At 39.1% G+C, this 18,799-nt stretch overlaps 1 protein-coding gene across 2 annotated transcripts in view; it reads left to right on the top strand.

Annotated features, from left to right (window-relative positions):
* DNAH9 (dynein axonemal heavy chain 9) overlaps positions 1-18,799 on the top strand; it is a 336,893-nt gene that overhangs the window by 134,021 nt on the left and 184,073 nt on the right. For both annotated transcript variants that reach the window (XM_045824289.1, XM_045824290.1), the window contains exons 32-35: positions 6,820-7,030; positions 11,541-11,668; positions 13,528-13,636; positions 14,811-14,958. In XM_045824289.1, coding sequence (XP_045680245.1) covers positions 6,820-7,030; positions 11,541-11,668; positions 13,528-13,636; positions 14,811-14,958 — 596 coding nt within the window. The remainder of the gene's footprint in view (positions 1-6,819; positions 7,031-11,540; positions 11,669-13,527; positions 13,637-14,810; positions 14,959-18,799) is intronic.

Genomic DNA, 18,799 nt, shown 5'->3' on the forward strand with positions numbered 1-18,799 from the left:
GCAGTGGAAATAAGGAAGACCACATTTTGAAAGTTCTAATTCATGTCCTTGAAAAAAATTAAGAAAAATATATTCATAAAACTGGAATGGGATGCTATAGCAGAAAAAAAATTATTGGAGAACTGTAAAGAGCCCTTTGAAATGAATTGTATTACTGATGACACACAGAATTCAGTGGGAGGACCAGGTAAAACAAGGAAATCTCTTAGAATGAAACCATGTATGTATGTATGTATGTATATTGGTATAATAAATACATATATATATAATGACTACATAATAAATATAACATAAATTATGTACATATAATATAATTAACATATAGTACACAAAAGGGACAGAAAGTACAAGAGGCAAGATAACATACAGAGGGTAAATCGAGGTTGAGTAATGTGTTACTGATGGGAATTCCAGAAAAACAGCGAGAACTTGCTAGACCTGGAGAGACATGTACCCATACTGGATGGCCTCAGTCAGTACTAAACAGAATGGATATAAATGGACTCACACAGAGGCATGTCCTAATGAAATTCAGAAGTCAAAGATCAAAAACAAAAGATAACTTTCCTTTTCAGTGAAAGAGTGGTAGCACAGGTGACTCAGGAAGAAGTGAGAGTCAGAATGACATCATAAACTCTCATATACTCAAGGAAAAAGGTGCCATTCCTTCAAAGTGCTGACAGGAAATGATCTCAAGACTACCATCCAAGTTATTTTCACAGTCATACATTTTACTTTGCATACACTTTTTTGTATAGGTTACTTGTGAACATACTACAGCAAAATAAGGATTAAAAATAAGAAAAATGTCATGGACTTAAAAAACAAGATCAAAATAAATATGGAATAATAACTATTAGAAGACCTAGAAAGCAATAAATCAAAATTAGAGCAGGCAGACTGTGGTCTCCAAAAAATATCTCAAAAATGGATATAATCAAATCAAGAATAAACTAACAAGATGAATGTTCTTATGTATTTTATTTAACTTCTAAGTCATGGGAAATAAGGCATGTGTGATTTTTTTTTAACAAAGGGAAAAGAAAGCAATTAAAAATTCCAAGAGAAAAAAGTCATCGGCTAGATTTTATTTTTAAAAGTACCATATTTTGCCATGTATAATGCATACTTTTTTAACCCAATTTTTGTACCATAATATGCTCAAAAATAAATGCTAAAATTCCTTTATAATACAAAAAAGTACCTAAATATAAACAAATTAAAATTGAATTAAAAATTAAAGCAAAAGATTTTTTTAAAGGTTTCACCAAAAATATAGGTGCACATTGTACATGGCAAAATACGGTAAACATGGAACTTTTAGTCCAGGTGACAGAGGAGTTCATGCTATGCTCACCTCCCACAACCACATCAAAATTACAACTAAACTGCAGAACAACCATCCTTGGAAATGCCCAAAGTCTAGCTAAACAGAAGTTTCATAACTAAGAATATACATAAGAAGCCATGTGGAGACTAACAGGAGGGGTCTATACACGGAACAAGCCACGTATGGCAGTTAAGAAACAGGAAGGATATCTCGGCAGTTCCTCCTGAGAGCAAAAGATTCCAGCCCCGCACCAGGCCCCCAGTCCAGGGTTCCAGAGCCAGGAAGAGAAGTCCCTGTAACTTCTAGCCATGAAAGCCAGTGAAGATTGTGGCTCAGTAAGATGGAAGACCTCTCCAGTCCCAGCTATTCCTCTTAAAGGGCTCATCATATATTTACCTGCTGATGAACTCACTTCCTCTGAGCGCCAGCACTGGGACAGCAGCTTGAAAAACACCAGGGACATACCGAAAGGAACTGAATTATCTGGCTTCAGGGTGAGGGCTGGTGGAGCAGCTTTGACTCAGAAAGCACTGCTGGCAGAAGCCATTGTTCTTTTGTTGACCCCTCCCCCTACCCAGCCTGCAGAACAGGTGGACTCCAGGTCTGAGTTTCCATCAACCTGGCCAACACTATTTACCCCACCCTGGTGATTCTCTATGACCCCTGCCCCACCCAACTTGCTAGACAACTCAAGCCACTTCCAGTGGCTTTTACATGCAAATAGCTTATTTTGCCTCCTCCTGCAGACTTTTCTACAATCTCTGTAAGGTTCACAAACCCCAAACAAGCAGTGTCTGGCCTTGGCATGCCTCATACATCTTGCTAAGTGGCCCAAGCCCGGCACTGGTGGCACCTAGCCCTAGTTCACAGTTTAGTCTGTCCTGACACCCCTAAGCCAAGCACAAATGGCAACCATTTGCATATCACTTTGTAGCTCATACCAGGTGGCTTTAGAAGGGTACAGACAACAGCTGACCTTGCTGTTATAAGAACCCCCACCCAAAGGCCCCAGCACTGACTCACCCAGTGAGTGACATGCTTCAGACCATACCATAGCACCACCATAGCACAACCACCTTCACAAATGACACAGAGGGCAGACATAACAGGCACCAGAACCTAACTAAAACAATCCTGCTCCATGGTGACAACCCCTGCACAACAGCTCCTAGGCAGCAGTCACAGCCAGTCCTCACAGTCAATCAGCCTGAAGGTCAGTCTTTCCAACTGATGTACCAACAACAATGAAGGCTCAACTAAAACAAGAAGATACACAGCACCCACACAAGAGCCATTCATGGAGAACCCAGCTCAGGTAACCAAGCAGCCTGTGCCACTGGGCCCCACAGGACACCTACTGTGTAAGCCCACTCTCCCAAGATGGGGAGATGTAGGAGTTCTACCTGATGTATAGAAACAAACACAAGGAGACACCAAAAAGACAAGCCCTGGCTGGCATAGCTCAGTGGATTGAGCGTGGGCTGTGAACCAAAGCATTGCAGGTTCAATTCCCAGCCAGGGTACATGCCTGGGTTGCAGGCCACAGCCCCCAGCAACCGCACACTGATGTTTCTCTCTCTCTCTCTCTCTCTCTCTCTCTCTCTCTCTCTCTCCCTCCCTTCCCTCTCTCAAAAAATAAATAAATAAAATCTTTTAAAAAATTAAAAGACAAAAAATTGTTCCAAATGAAAGAACAGGACAAAACTCCAGAAAAAAGAGCTAAAGAAAATGGAGATAAGTGCTCAATAAAATGCAGAGTTCAAAACACTGTTTATGCAGATGCTCAGCAATCACAGGGGAAGAGTAGATGAATACTCAGTGAGAACTTTAACAAAGAGACAAGAAACATATAAAAGAGATAAATGCCTTTAAAAACACTAGCAGTGAAGTGAAGTGAAGAACTGTATTCTTCAGAAGTGAAGAATACCATTCAGGATTGGTATTTGCAACAGCATGGATGGACCTAGAGAGTATTACACTGAGTGAAATAAGTGAGACACAGAAACACAAAGATATGATTTTACTTATATTGGAATCTGAAAAACAAAATAAAGGAATAAACAAAATAGAAACAAACACATAGATACAAAGAACATTTTGAAGGTTGCCAGATGGGAAGGAGTTTGGGGGGTAGGTAAAAAGGGAAAGGGGTTAAGATGTACAAATTGCCAGTTATAAAAACAGTCACAGGGATGTAAAATACAGCATAAGTAATATAGTCAATAATAGTAACAACTATATAAGGTGTCAGATGGGTACTAAATTCAATGGGATTACCACTTCATAAGTTATGTTATATAAATATCTAATCACTATGTCATTAGTGATTAGTACCCAAAACTAATGTAATATTGTATATCCACTGTAATTGAATAATAAAACATTATTTAAAATAAAATTTTAAAAACTTTAAAAAGTAAATGTGACCTGATAGTGATCAATGTATGATCACTAGTGTGAAAGAAGAGTATCCATTTGACCTTGGATTGATACCTACTGTATCCTCTGGTAAGTCATGACACCAGGTCTACAGAGAACACTGTATATTTCTGGTAACTACTTTCTTCTGTAGTGAAAAATATTTACAATCACAAAAATGTAAGTCACTATTTATCTTCAACTCTTAGAATTATGGAAAATATAAAGTGTCTAAATATAAATACAGAATGTAATGTAAATATTATCACACATGGCAGTGTAAAAGTATAGTGTATCTGAAAAAAGATAGGAGATAGAAAGAAGGAAAAATAGAAGGGAGTGTAAGGATATTTATGAATTTATCTTTTGGAAGATACTGTGAAAAGTTGATGGATTTGTAACAGTCACAGAGGAGAAATAACCCATTTACTAGCAGATAAATGAATAAAAAATGTGACATGCTTACACAATGTTGTCCAGCTATCAAGAGGGGTGAAGTACAGGTACACGCTACAGCCTGGAGGAGCCTTGAAAGAATCACAAGTGAAATGAACCATTCACAAAATACCATATATTTTATGAATATGTTTACAGGAAATATCCAAAATAGGCAAATCTATAGAGGCAAAATGTATATCAGAGGTTGCATAGGGTTGAGGTAGGGATGGGGGGATGGGGAGGGACTGCTAATGGGTATGGTTTTTCCTTTCATGGTAATGAAATATCCTAAAATTGAATAGTACTGATACTTGTACAATTCTGTGAATATGCTAACAATCATTGGATTGTACACTTCAAAAATATGAATTTGTAGTATGTAAAGTATATCCCAATAAAGTTGTTGAAATGAACAAAAAGAATTGATAGAGCTAGAAAGGGATTTTAAGTCTTTCCAGTATCCAGGAATCAGTTGTTCACGAAAAAAAACAAATCTAGGAATAAATAGTCTCCATTCAACAGCCAGAGCACCATCCCCTCCACCTCTCTGACTCTCTCCTCTCCCCACCCCTCCTCCTCCCAATTTTTAATGCAATGACCTCAGGTCAGTTTCATGCTTAAAATACTCCAGTTGGGTCTGAATAAAATTTCAACTACTAATTCCTGTATACCTGGCCCCTGCATACCTCTTTTATCTCATTTTATACCCCTCTTCTTTTTTTCTTCTGTTATTTGAGCCCTCCAAGTTTGCTGCTGAATTTCAGGCCTTTGCACTTGCTATCACTCTATCTGGAGTGCTCTTCCTGCTGGTCCTCACCTTACTGACTGTTTTCATCTGTATATTAGATTAGGTGTCAGCTCCTTAGAGACTCTTCCTGACTGATCTCCTCATCCTTCCCTGGGAAGATCTTGCATTAAGTCCCTAAAGGATGAAAACCAGAGCCAAGATTGAGCCTTTCCTGGGGGTGCTCCTGGGCCCTGAGCCAGGGGAACTTGATAGCTTCAGACAGAGAAAAGACAAATATTGATGGTCTAAGAAACGTAACTCAAATTAATATCTCAATAAATCATCCAGCCACAATGGAAGCTAATCACCCTGCTTCCCCAAATAACCATTTATCTGCTACCTTCATATTGAGCTTAGAAGTACCACTTTCCTTCTGATTTCCTGGTTGCATAATTTTATAATTTTTAACAACTGTACCACTTATATTTAAAAAAATAAGTCATTGCTTATCATTTTTTAAAATATAGAAAAAGTCAAATATATGGGGAAAATTTTTTTATTGTTCCATTACCCTATCAGTATTTAGTATATTTCCACTTTAGGTTACTTTTCACTGCTATTAAGGATCTTATAGTGCAAATTCAAGAAACTTGATCTACAATAAAGTTCAAATATTTTAGCTCATGACACACAAGATCTTTCATGATAGGGCCCATTCAACCTTTCCAGCTATCCTTTATATTTTCAGCAAATATTTTTTCAGTACTTAGTATGTGCCAGATTCTCTGCTAGACATTTCAACAGAGATAAGAAGCCCAGTCCTGCCTGCTCTCAAGAAGCGGGTTATCTAATGGGGAGGCAGAAAAGTAACCATTGCAATATTGGTAAGTATTAAGATAAAGGATGTAGGTATGAGGCACTTACCCTTAACTAAGGGATATGTAAGGTCTGGTCAGAGAAAGGTGGTTGAAAGGATAACTTCTGAATGGAAGGTGCCATATGTTAAGAGGCATAGACACAGGAAAGAGCATCATTAAAGAACTCTGAAATGTATCTACCCAGAGTTTGCATGTTGGAGGATAAGACACAAGACTAAAGGCTGGTTTGGTCAGACAGCAAAAGGGTCTTGTAAGTCAGTCCAAGGATTTGGGATTTCATCACCAAAGCTATGGAGGTCCACAGAAGGGACAGAGTGATGGCAGGGACATGATCAGATTTTCATCCCAGTAAGTGCAGAGCAATAGTGTGCACAGGCGAGCATGGAAGGAAGTGAGAATGAGAGCAAAGGCACCATCAGTGCTACCACTGTCCCCAGGAACTTGTGACTCCAGCTTCCTCAGATGGTCTGGCCAGCCACAGCATACTCTGTCACTCCACAAACCTTTGTGCTATCCCCTCTGCCTGGAATATCCTCCCAGTTCCTTGTTTTGGGAAACTCCTACTCACCCCTGAAGACCTGGTTCAAATGCCTGCTCTTCTGTGAAGACTGTTTTGTTCCCTTTATCCTTACAAAATCCATTGTTCCCTCATCTCTGTCCCCATAGCATTTATAAATACCTCTAATGTACTGCTTATCACTCAGTACTATAATGATTTGTCAATGTGACTTGCTTCTCCATCAACACTATGAGATCATAGAGGGCAGAAGAGTCATCTCTGACTCTCCTTTAACCGGTATACTCTCTAGCACTTACTTGTTGGTTAATAATTAAATGACTAATGGTGAATACATGAATAAATGAATCGTGTTGCCCCTCCATTTAGAACCCCATCATATCTTGAGATGAATAACCCTTCCTCTGTTGACGTGAGGTATCATTTCAGATGCCAGCCTGGCTTGCAGAAGAACAGTTGGAATGTAGGGGAGAGATGGAGTGGTCTCTAGCTGAATTTCCTGTCACTCCAGGTGGTCCAGCTGGAGGAGCTTCTGGCAGTTCGGCACTCTGTATTCGTGGTGGGCAGTGCTGGTACCGGCAAGTCTCAGGTGCTGAGGTCCTTGCACAAGACCTATCAGATCATGAAACGCCGCCCCGTCTGGACTGACCTCAATCCCAAAGCAGTCACAAATGATGAGCTCTTTGGCATCATCAACCCAGCCACACGAGAATGGAAGGATGGTAAGAGAGGGCTAGTCCTAGGAGTTCCTGCTGTGCTCAGATCCCCCTGCCCAGGCTTGGATCTATCTAGTGAGGTAAACTGCAGAGGAGAGAACATGGGACTGATCTGTTTGGGATGGAAGAAGGAGGTGAAAAGGATCAAAGAAAGGAAGAAACCGATTTTGACTTGGAGGGAAACCTTCAGCTGTTCTCTCTCTTTGGAGTCTCTCAGCTGTCCCTTGAGAGAGGGCACCGAGAGAGAATCAAACAGGGCAGGTGTTCAGCTGTAGTTGAGGGTGGAGTGTGAGTCACGGAGTCACTACGCAGCCTGGCAGTGGTTTAAGCATGACTAACATGGGCAGTGCATGCTCATGACTAACATGGGCAGTGCATGCTCATTCTCAAATGAGCAGCACAGTCTAGCATTACACAGAAGGCAACCTCCCTGTGAGCACTGCCCAGGACTGATGCAGGAGCTGCTGCAGAAGTCTGCCTGGGCCAGGGCCAGTGATGTTCCCAGCCACTCATCCTGGAAAGGCCCTACAAATATGGTCCCTTCAACAGCCATTCTGAGAGTCCCAAACTCATGTTCACTTGGTGCTGACCTCAGCATCATCTTCAAAGAAGTAAAAATCATAGGTATAGCCCTAGCTGGTGTGGCTCACTTGGTTGGAGTGTGGTTCCATTAACCAAAAGGTTGTGAGTTCAATTCCAGGTCAGGGCACAGGCCTAGGTTGCAGATTTGGTGCCCCACTGGGGTACATATGAAAAGCAACTGATAGATGTTTCTCTCCCACATCAATGTTTCTCTCCAACTCTTTCCCTCTTCTCCTCTCTCTAAAATCAATAATCATGTCCACTGGTGAGAATTAAAAAAAAAAAACAAAAACTACAGGTAAACGTTGGAAAGGGTCTCCTGTCACTGGGAGAGAGCAGGAAAAAAATGGAGAAAACTCCCTATGAGCCAGTAGGGACCTGGCCTCTTTCTAAAACTGATGTAGCTCTGGGAAAGAGGAAATCTCACCTCCCTCCATATTAGCTACATCAGGGTCAAACTGTCTGGATTCCTCTAATTTAGGACCTTCAATTAGAAGTCAAAAATGAGGTGATTTAATGAGCTGCCCCTCTAATTGGTATTTCACTGACTATTAATGAATTTAGCTTCTTTTCCTTCTTATTGGTGAGACCAATTAGCTCTTTTATGATTTTATTTTTCCCTCGTTATTTCTTTGTAAGAGTTCTTTATGCATCTGTTCTTTATGCATTGCTATTGGTTGTTCCCTGTCTACCATTTGTTTATAAACACCTCGTGGCACGTTTGCCACATGCTTTTTATTTTTATTTATTTTTAGGTTCAGGTACAGACACTTAATTTCTCACAGTTCTGGAAGCCACACCCAGAACTGATGTGTATGCAGGGCTGCACTCCCACTGAAGGCTCTAGAAGAACCCTTCCTAGTTCCTGGTGGTTGCCGGCAGTACTTGACATTCTTCAGCTTATCAATGCCTCGCTCCCATGTCTGCCTCCATGTGTACATGGCCTTTCCCCCTGGACCATGCACCTTTTTAAAAAGGAAATTATGTCTTTCTAGTTCTTTTAGCACCTGGGATTCCTGTTTAGTTCACAACTCTTTCTAACTTTCACCTGTAGATACAGCATCATAAACTTATTCCAAAAGATTTTTTTGCATTAATGGTTATCATCCCTCTGGAATTGACTTTGGGGCTTAGTATGAGGTAAGGTAGAGAAAGGTAGAGAATCAACTGTTATGTCCTCCCAGTTGGATAATGGAATGCACAGCACTGTTTATTAAGGAACCTATCCTTTCCCTCTCAATGTAAACCCCAGCTGTCGTGTGTACTGAGGTCTGATTCTCAGGTTTTGTTCTGTTCCACTCACCTATTTATCTAATCTTGTACTAATGTAATTCTATTTTGCTTACAATTATTTTATAACATTTCAATATCTATTGAGGTAAACTCCTCAATGTATTTTTGTACTTTGTTTGGCTAGTTTCAGGGATTTCTTATTCTATATTAAATCTGAGCTTACATAAAATAATTCAAATTTAAATGGTTTTGGAATTTTAATTGAAGTTTTATTAAATATATATATTAAATATGGAAAAATTGAGAAAGAAGACTTGTAATAATCACAATCTGTGTTTATTACATAAGAGAACTTTCAAATCTTATATTTTTCAGAAAAACTCAATAAAAATAAAGTATGTTATATCAATACACTTTTAAATTTTTAAGTTTTTTTAGAAAAACTCATTAAAAATAAAGTATGTTATATCAATGAACTTTTTTAAAAAATTAGATCCAGTAAATGAAAAAATTAGTATAAACATAGAAGAATTGTTAAATGCATCATCAAACTCAATATAACACGTAATTATAAAATTTTCTATCTTATAGATAGAAAATATTCCTTTCTTGGTTGGTTCATAGAGCATTTTTAAAAATTAAAAATTTAGTTGGCCACAGAAGAAGCCATAATGAATTCAAAAGTATCAACTTTCAAGCTACATTCTCTGATAATAATGCATTAGAACTGGGGAAAAATAGCATGAGAGTTATCACAAATAATTTTACTATTTTCAAATTAACAAATGCTCACTTAACCCCTGGACTAAATCACAATCCTTCTAGGAAGCACTAAAGAGAAGAACATGTCATAGGAGCCTCTGGGACACACCTGAGGTCCGTGAGGTAAACATCTAAGCGTTGTTATCACAGAAGGTGGGCTGGAAATGTATTGGTATCTATGCCACAAAATTGTTCCAAGAATGATAAACTAGACCTGAAGAAAACTGGGGACAAAAAAACTAACAAAGATAAAAGCTAAAAATTAGTAGGAAGGAACCAAAACAATAAATCATAGTAAGGATAAATAATTACAAATATTTGTTCTTTGTAAAGACAAATAAGTCAATTGTAAGCATGATTAATGGGGAAGAAAGAGTAAAATTATTAAGATTAGGAATTACATAGAAAGAAGATATAATAGCAGATATAGAAAAGATTAAAATAGAAGGGAACATTTAATTAAATGACACCTTTGAAAAACTTAAAGGAAAAGATTATCTCCTAACAAAATATAAATTAACAAAATTCACTTATTAAGAAGTAGAAATAAGTAAACTGATAAAAAGGAAATTTAAAAATAGCAGAACAAAAATTCTAAATCATTTTTTAAATCAGATTTCAATTTATTCTATGGAGTCAGAAAATTTTGATATCAACCTTTCTGTAGAACCAAAAACAATAGCCCAATTTCACTTATTAATGCATAAATTCTTAATAAAATGTCAGTAAATAAAATCCAGCAATATCTAAAAACAATAATACATTTGACCAAGTAGAATCTACTCCAGGAATGTGAGGATAGATCAGTTATTTTTTAAGTATTAATATAAAGAATTGACAAATTAAAAGATAAAATTATTGGATTAATCAATAGATGCTAAAAATTTAGTAGCTATTCCTAATTTTTTAAATTCTAAGTAAAATAAGAATAAAAGGAAATATCTTAAATATGAATAATACTCTTTACCTAAAGTCAAAAGGAAAAAAAGCATTCTTAATGATGAGAAACTAAAGCCATTTCTATTAAAATTAAGAATAAGTCAGGGAGACCTAATATCAAGATTATTATTTAGCATTGCTTGGTGGAATTCTGGAAAATATAGCAGACAAGAAAATGAAATGCCTGGTATAAATTGGTGGAAAGGAGAAAAATTATTTTTTTTTGGTTATATAACTTTGTACCTAAAAACTCAAGAGGCATTATTAGAAAATCACTAGAATTAATAAGAAAATGTATTAAATGTAACTAATTATAAAATAAATACATGAAATTTGGTAACTTTTCTTTATACTAACAGTAGCCAGTTAAAAATGGAAATACAGAAAAAAAATCTCATGCGTAGTAGCAGTAACAACTCTATGCTTAGGAGTAGATTTGGCCAAAGAGAGATATTGAAAACACTATAAAAATTTATGAAGGAACATAAAACAATATATGAATAAATGAAAAGACATATTATATTATTCATTGGGAAAGCTTAGTTTCATAAAAATCAGTTCTATCCACAAAGATATAAATCTCACATAATGTTGATTAGAATCATGCTGGGCCTTCTCTCACAACCTGTATTTGAAAGATTTTTCTGGGCTGCAATTACAAAGCATGGAAACATACCTAAAAAGGTTTTATGTAATTCCGTCATGTTACAGAGTTGCCTGTTGAAATGACTGACCAGGTCCCTTATCCTTTAAAGAACCAGTTCCTTCAGATTTTGTTGTTTTGCTCTTGTTGTTTTTCTTAGGAAAAGTCACCCTGGAGCACAGAGTAGCACCTTGGCCACTGTCAAAAGTTTGGTAGATTAGAATGCAAAACCAGTTCTGACCTGTGTTGTTATTTACACCTCCTCTGAATGTTATAGCCAATAGGGACAGGCTGTGTCAAGAGAAAACAAAAGATTTACGGTGAAATGGAAAATAAGATACCTGTTGTTCCTTCCAGGACTATTCTCTTCTATCATGCGGGAACTTGCCAACATCACCCATGATGGACCCAAGTGGATTTTACTGGATGGTGACATAGATCCAATGTGGATCGAGTCTCTGAACACTGTCATGGATGACAACAAGGTAACAAAAGGAAGAAAGGGAATCCCCAGGTCATCCCTAATCATCTATGAACCCAGTCCCCAGGCACATTTGGAAGTCTTGATTCCACACAAGGGCTGATCCTGAGTAAGGACTTATTACTGCCATTTTTATTTTTTAAATTTCTCCAGGTTTATTGAGATATAATTGACACATAATGTTGTATAAGTTTAAGGTGTACAACATGGTGATTTGAAATACCCATATACTGCAAAATAATCACCATAATAAGGTTAGAAAACACCTTCATTACCTCACATGATTACCTGTGTGTGTATGTGTGGTGAGAGCTTTTAAGATCTATTCTCTTAGCAACTTCCAAGTATACAATACAATATTGTTAATAGTCACCATGCTATACATTACATCCTCAGGATTATTCATTTTATAACTAAGAGTTTGCACCCTTCAACCCCGACAGCCATTTCCTCTACCCACCCTACCCTACCCATCCCCACAAGCACCAATCTACTCTCTTTCTATCAGTTTCTTTTTAATTCCACATATAAATGAAGTCATACGGCACTTGTATTTCTGTCTGACTTATTCCACTTAACAAAATGCTCCCCAAGTCCATCCATGTTGCCACAAATGGTAGAGTTTCCTTCTTTTTATGGCTGAATACTAGTTCACTTTATATATATGCAGGCCATATCTTCTTACCATGTACCCATCAATGTATACTTGGATCATTGCCATGACTTGGCTGTTGTAACTAATGACCCATGTGGACGTGGAAGTGCAGATACCTCTGCAAGACCCTGATCTCATTTATTCTGTGTCTTTAAAAGACATCTAAGAATGGATTCATCCAAATGAGCAACTTTCACTTACTTAAACGTCACACCATTGCTCCCACCATTTTCAACATGGCTATCATTTCCTTCAGGGTCTTCTGCACATAGATTGTTAGAGCTTGAAGGAGTCTTAACTCATCTATTAAATCTTTTTTACTTTTCTCCTTTTTTATAAATAATGTACCTGAGGATCAGAAACAGCCTGTCAAACACCCTCAGTGGTAGCAAATCTTGATTCACAGAGAATATATTTTATTTTTGTAAACAATGAGAAATAATAAAAAAAAAGCCAATGGGGATGCTCATACATTAATTAATTAATTAATTTGTAATAGGGAATCCAAATTTACATGAAATTTTGTTCTTAAAAAGAACAAGACCAACTGAATGCCAATAAAGTGGCTGTTAACCTGGTAGCTGCTTCTAAACTTGTTCAGAAAGCACATCCAGATTATAAGTGTTATGATGGCTTCAATATTTACAGATTCATAAGAATAAATGTATATTCTCCAGAGATACTGCTTTAAAAACAACAGTAGTAATGTGAAGCCTAAGCTTTGTCCTTTAATAATATTATTCTAATATGGTCTAGTTCATTTGAATCATTGACATCAATTTAAACTCTTTAGATAACTGTTTTCCTGATTCAATACACAGACACACCCACAGGGATGGGTGTAGAGGAGGTACAGGAGGAGAGAAAGAGTATTGTTGCAGAAAACAGTTATACACTTGATTCTTGAACAACACAGGTTCAAACTTCACTGGTCTACCTATATGTAGATTTTTCAGTTGACCTGCTCAGTTCAAACCCTCATTATTTAAGGGTTTACTGGTGGTTAGGAATCTGCATATATGGAATGCTGGCTTAAGTTATATGCAGATTTTCAGCACCCCTAATCCCTGTGTTGTTCAACAGTCAACTATAATCACAAAGAAGAAAATAATCATTCCTAGTCCCCACTAGGAGAAGTCAGACAAATATCCGGCACATGGCTATGCATCCTCCTCCCCACCTGACATGTCCCTTCCTGCTGACTATAGGTGTTGACCTTGGCAAACAATGAGAGGATCCCTCTGAATCCCACAATGAGGCTCCTCTTTGAGATCAGCCACCTACGCACAGCCACACCAGCCACCGTCTCTAGAGCAGGTATGGCTTAAAAAAGTAAAAACAACAAACAAACAAAACCCTGAAAGTAGGTGCCTCTGGTGTTACAGATGATATTGCTGGCCCTGTGGGAGGCTCCAAACAGTAGCTGGACATCTGTCATCCAAAACTGTGGCCTAATTTGCAGTCTTAGTCCACATCCACATGGATGACAAGTGCCCCAAGGCCAGACCTATGTGACTTTCTTCATTCAGAAATGTCATGGGAACAAGAAGGAAAATGACCCCTGAGCTGGATACTGTCCTCTGACATAAACACCTCAAATTAGGCAACTTTTAGCTTCCATGTTGATGGAGATCCCCAAGCACTGCCATTCTCACTACATCCTGGTGGACAAGCAACTTCTACCTTAACCAAATTTTCAGCAGAGATCAGAGGATAAAGAGAGCTTGTTTGATCTAGCATAACATCAGATTCTCTTTCAAGGGTCTGTGCTGATGTGAGAAAACACAAGCCCAGAAAATTCTCTCTCAGACTCTGCATTTGTTCCTTAGGGCTGCCTTAACAAATTAACATAAACCCAGTGGCTTTATTTTCTCACATCTTAGAAAGTCAGACACTTGAAATCAAAGTGCCAGCCTTCTAGGAGAGAACCCTCCTTGCATCCCCCAACCTAGAAGTTCCTTGGGTTACGGCCCCATGACTCCAACCTCCACCTCCATCTGCACAAGGCCTTCTCTTCTGTGTCCTTCCTCTTCCATCTCTTGTAAGAACACTTGTAAGTGTCCCACTCAGGTAATCCAGGGTAATCTCATCTCAAGGTCCTTAACTTAGTTACATCTGCAAAGGCCTTTTTTCCAAATAAAGTCACAGGTTCTAGGGATTAGAGTGTGGACACATCCTCTTGGGCCACAATTCAACCATTGTACATGTCTACTCCATGACACCTATTTCCATCAGTCCCAGTCCTCTTGTCTCCTGCTCCTAGACTTGGCCTTAGGGTCCTTCACAGCACTGCTTTCCCTTAGCTGATGTCAACCCATCAGGGTTTGTCCCAAGAGCAAACGGATTTGACCTCTCAGACGTTGGCCAGATCTCTGTTATTTTTAAGTCCAGTCTTCTGTATATTATTTAAGCAGATAAAATAAGTCTCTGGGGTGGAGAATATACTGACACTTATGGAAAATTCATTGAACAATATTCCCTGTGCTCCCAGGGATCCTGTACATCAATCCTGCAGACCTGGGATGGAACCCTCCTGTTAGCAGCTGGATTGACAGGAGGGAAATCCAGACAGAGAGAGCCAACCTCGCCATTCTGTTTGACAAGTACCTTCCAGCCTGCTTAGACACACTCCGAATCAGGTAGGCCAAGGGATGCAGAAGGTAGCAAGTTAAAGCATCAATAAACAGGCTGTTGGCTCCCACCTTATGTCCCACTGATATTCTTTCTGTCCTATCCCTGAAGTCAGATGTCCCTAGGGCATCCCCCTCCCAGCATCATAGATGGCAAAGGGAAATACACATTAGATTGACCATGGATGCCTATCGTCTGTTCTGGCAGGAAGAGAGATGAGTGAGGAGGAGGAAGATTTAAAGTGCCGTTTGTGAGCACCACATGGGTATATTCGAAGGAGGCTGTAAGTTGCAATATCAGATAACAATTCTGAGATCCTTCAGTTTTCAGGTCACACAGTCAGCCCTCCTTTAGGCCAGATCAGGCTAGAGGTGAAGATGACACCCGTCAGTGACATATGAGTCTCACTTCCTACTTCTGGCTGTGTATGTCATGGCCCTGATAATGCAGAATCAGGTATAGTTCATCATTTGGTCAGTCCTGCCCCTCTGGACGCTGAGTTCACTTTTCCCCTTATGGGTTTGCAAAAATAAAAGAGACAAGCCCTGCCCACTTATCACCTAAATAAGAGATTAATTACTTTTAATCAGAAGGATACTTATTATTGCAAGAATATTAGGTGTCCATAGAGAGAGGTCCCAATGTTTGGAACCTGTTTTTGTCAAACACTCTCTTTTCTTGCCAGTTGATGCATCATCCTATGAGTCAGGCACCCAACCTTATAGTTCAGCCAACCTGAACCATCAGGGGCTGGTGCTGTGAAGGCGATGTGACTCAGAGATCCATAGCTCCTGATTACTGAACAACTTAGGGTCAGGGTTATTTTTCCCAGAAATTAAGTCCATCATTCAAAGTGAGCCTTGGCTCCTTATTAATTGGTCTATCAAACACAGAATGGAGAGTTGTTTACCAGAGTGGAGGAAGAATGTTACGGTGCTGGGGCCTGAGGCACACTCATTTCATGTACCCTGCCCCTCACCCTATCAAAATCTACCATGGTGACTATCAGTTTTATATAACTAAAGACTGTGTTGAAATTGAGTAGTTTACATAGTGTTATATTTTTAGGTGTTTAAACATTTCTTTTTTTTATTGTTTGTCTTTTTTATTTTAACAATCCTAGTGGATATAAAGCTGTACCTTGTGGTTTTGATTTACATTTCCATGATAACTAATGATGCTGAGCATTCCTTGAAGGTGTATCTTCCTTTGTTTGACTTGCCTTTTAATGGTTGATTTGTAAGATTTCTTTTTTTAAATACATTTTATTGATTATGCTATTGCAGTTGTTCCATTTTCCCCCTTCACTCCCCTCTACCCTGTATACCCCCTCCCATCCACATTGCCCCCCTTTAGTTCATGTCCATGTGTCACACTTATAACTTCTTTAGCTTCTACATTTTCCATACTATTCTTGCCCTCCTCCTGTCTATTTTCTACCTACCACCTATGCTTATTCTCTGTACCTTTTCCCCCTCTCCTCCTCCCACTCCCCTGTTGCCAACCCTCCATGTGATCTCCATTTCTGTGTTTCTGTTCCTGTTCTAGTTGTTTGCTTAGTTTGCTTTTGTTTTAGGTGTGGTTGTTAATAGTTGTGAGTTTGCTGTCATTTTACTGTACATGTTTTTTATCTTCTTTTTCTTAGATAAGTCCCTTTAACATTTCATATAATAAGGACTTGGTGATGATGAACTCCCTTAACTTGACCTTATCTGGGAAGTATTTTATCTGCCCTTCCATTCTAAATGAAAGCTTTGCTGGATAGAGCAATCTTGGATGTAGGTCCTTGCCTTTCATGACTTGGAATACTTCTTTCCAGACCCTTCTTGCCTGCAACGTCTCTTTTGAGAAATCAGCTGACAGTCTGATGGGAACTTCTTTGTAGGTAACTATCTCCTTTTTTCATGCTGCTTCTAGGATCCTCTCCTTCATTTTAATCTTGGCTAACATAATTATGATGTGCCTTGGTGTGTTCCTCCTTGGGTCCAACTTCTTTGGGACTGTCTGAGCTTCCTGGACTTCCTGGAAGTCTATTTCCTTTGCCAGATTGGGGAAATTCTCCTTTATTATTTGTTCAAATTAGTTTTCCACTTGTTGCTCTTCCTCTTCTCCTTCTGGTACCTCTGTAATTCGGATGTTGGAAAGTTTAAAGATGTCCTGGAGGTTCCTAAACCTCTCCTCACATTTTTGAATTCTTGTTTCTTCCTTCTTTTCTGTTTGGTTGTTTCTTTCTTCCTTCTGTTCCATTCCATTGATTTGAGTCCCAGTTTCCTTCCCATCACTATTGGTTCCCTGTGCATTTTGCTTTATTTCACTTAGCATAGCCTTCATGTTTTCATCTAATTTGCAACCAAATTCAACCAATTCTGTGAGCATCCTGATCACCAGTGCTTTGAACTGTGCATCTGATAGGTTGGATATCCCTTTGTCGCTCAGTTGTATTTTTTCTGGAGCTTTGATCTGTTCTTTCATTTGGGCCATTTTTTTTTGTCTTGACGTTCCTGTTACATAGTGATGGGCAGAGCCTCAGGTGTTCACCAGGACAGGGTAACCCACAACACTGTGTTGTGACACTGTTTGTGGGGGAGGGATATGAGAGGGAACAATGGTACTTGTTCTGCTTTCTCCTGGATTTGAGTCCCTTCCACTGCTTCCCCCAAGCAAAAAGGCCCTTCTGGTGCTGATTTCTGTGTGGGTGGGCTTGTGTATGTTCTAGGGCCCTGTGGGTCTCTCCAACGAATTCTCCTGTGAGGCTTCTGGTGCTGGGAGTTTTTCCCACCACCCCAACCCTCACAGGTATTTTCAATTGGTATTTTGAGGCTTTATTTCCCTGAGCTGGAGCCCTGGGTTGCACTGTCTGTCTCACTTCCCAGTTTTGCCTGGTTTATCTGCATGTGAATGTGGGACCACCCAGTCCTCCAACTGCCTTGTGCGCTGTGCCCCTCCACAATCCACCACCTCACTGGGTTTTCCCATTGCCACCCTGCACCTGGGGTCCACCAGCCACTGCTTCTTTTGCTGCAACCCTTCTCTGCCCAGCAGCCCAACTCTGCCCTTCCTACCATTCTGGATGAATATGTCTGTTTTAACTTCTTGGTTGTTGGACTTCCATACAGTTCAATTTTCTGTCAGTACTGGTTATTTTTTTGTTTCTAAATTTTTGTTGTCCTTATTTTGGTTGTGCAAGTAGGCACAGTGTGTCTACCTATGCCTCCATCTTAGCTGGAAGTCCCTAAACATTTCTTAATTTTGATTTTATAACTTTTATATTTTGGCATCAATAATTATTTTTCCAAACTTCAACATTTTCATAAACCTTTGAAAAGCCTTTACCCCCCTTGTGGCCTGTGGGCTCTATGGCCTCGGGATCCTAATGAGATAAAGCAGCCTTGGCAGCAGGCAGTGTCTGGAAGGACAATAATGGTGAGTGTCACAAATGGGCAGGGGCCACAAGGAGTTAAAATAGCACAGTAGAGAAAATATTACACCCCTATTCCTTACCTCTTGCTGAGACTATTGTCCAATGTATCCTCTGACTAAATATTAGGCTGTTTCCCATTCTGGGTGTTCAGAAGAAGAGAAGCCAAACTCTTGTCTATCTGTATGTGAGTGTGTGAGTATACACTTGTGTGCTCCTCAGCATGCACAAGCCTCTGAAACAGGCTTTGAAGGCTCTATATTATGTCTATGCAGAGACAACTCTTTTCTAATCTCTGAACCCTATGGTTACCAAGAAACATGCATAGCTGTCACTTACAGTGCCTGCTCTGTGTGTTATTTCATTTAATTCTCACAACGTTCCTAAGGGGACTAACCATCCTATAGATATGAGGCCTGAGGTGCCATGAT

The sequence above is a fragment of the Phyllostomus hastatus genome, unplaced genomic scaffold (assembly GCF_019186645.2).
Source record: "Phyllostomus hastatus isolate PE091 unplaced genomic scaffold, TTU_PhHast_1.1 phas_scaffold_55, whole genome shotgun sequence".
In the NCBI taxonomy this organism is placed as follows: domain Eukaryota; kingdom Metazoa; phylum Chordata; class Mammalia; order Chiroptera; family Phyllostomidae; genus Phyllostomus; species Phyllostomus hastatus.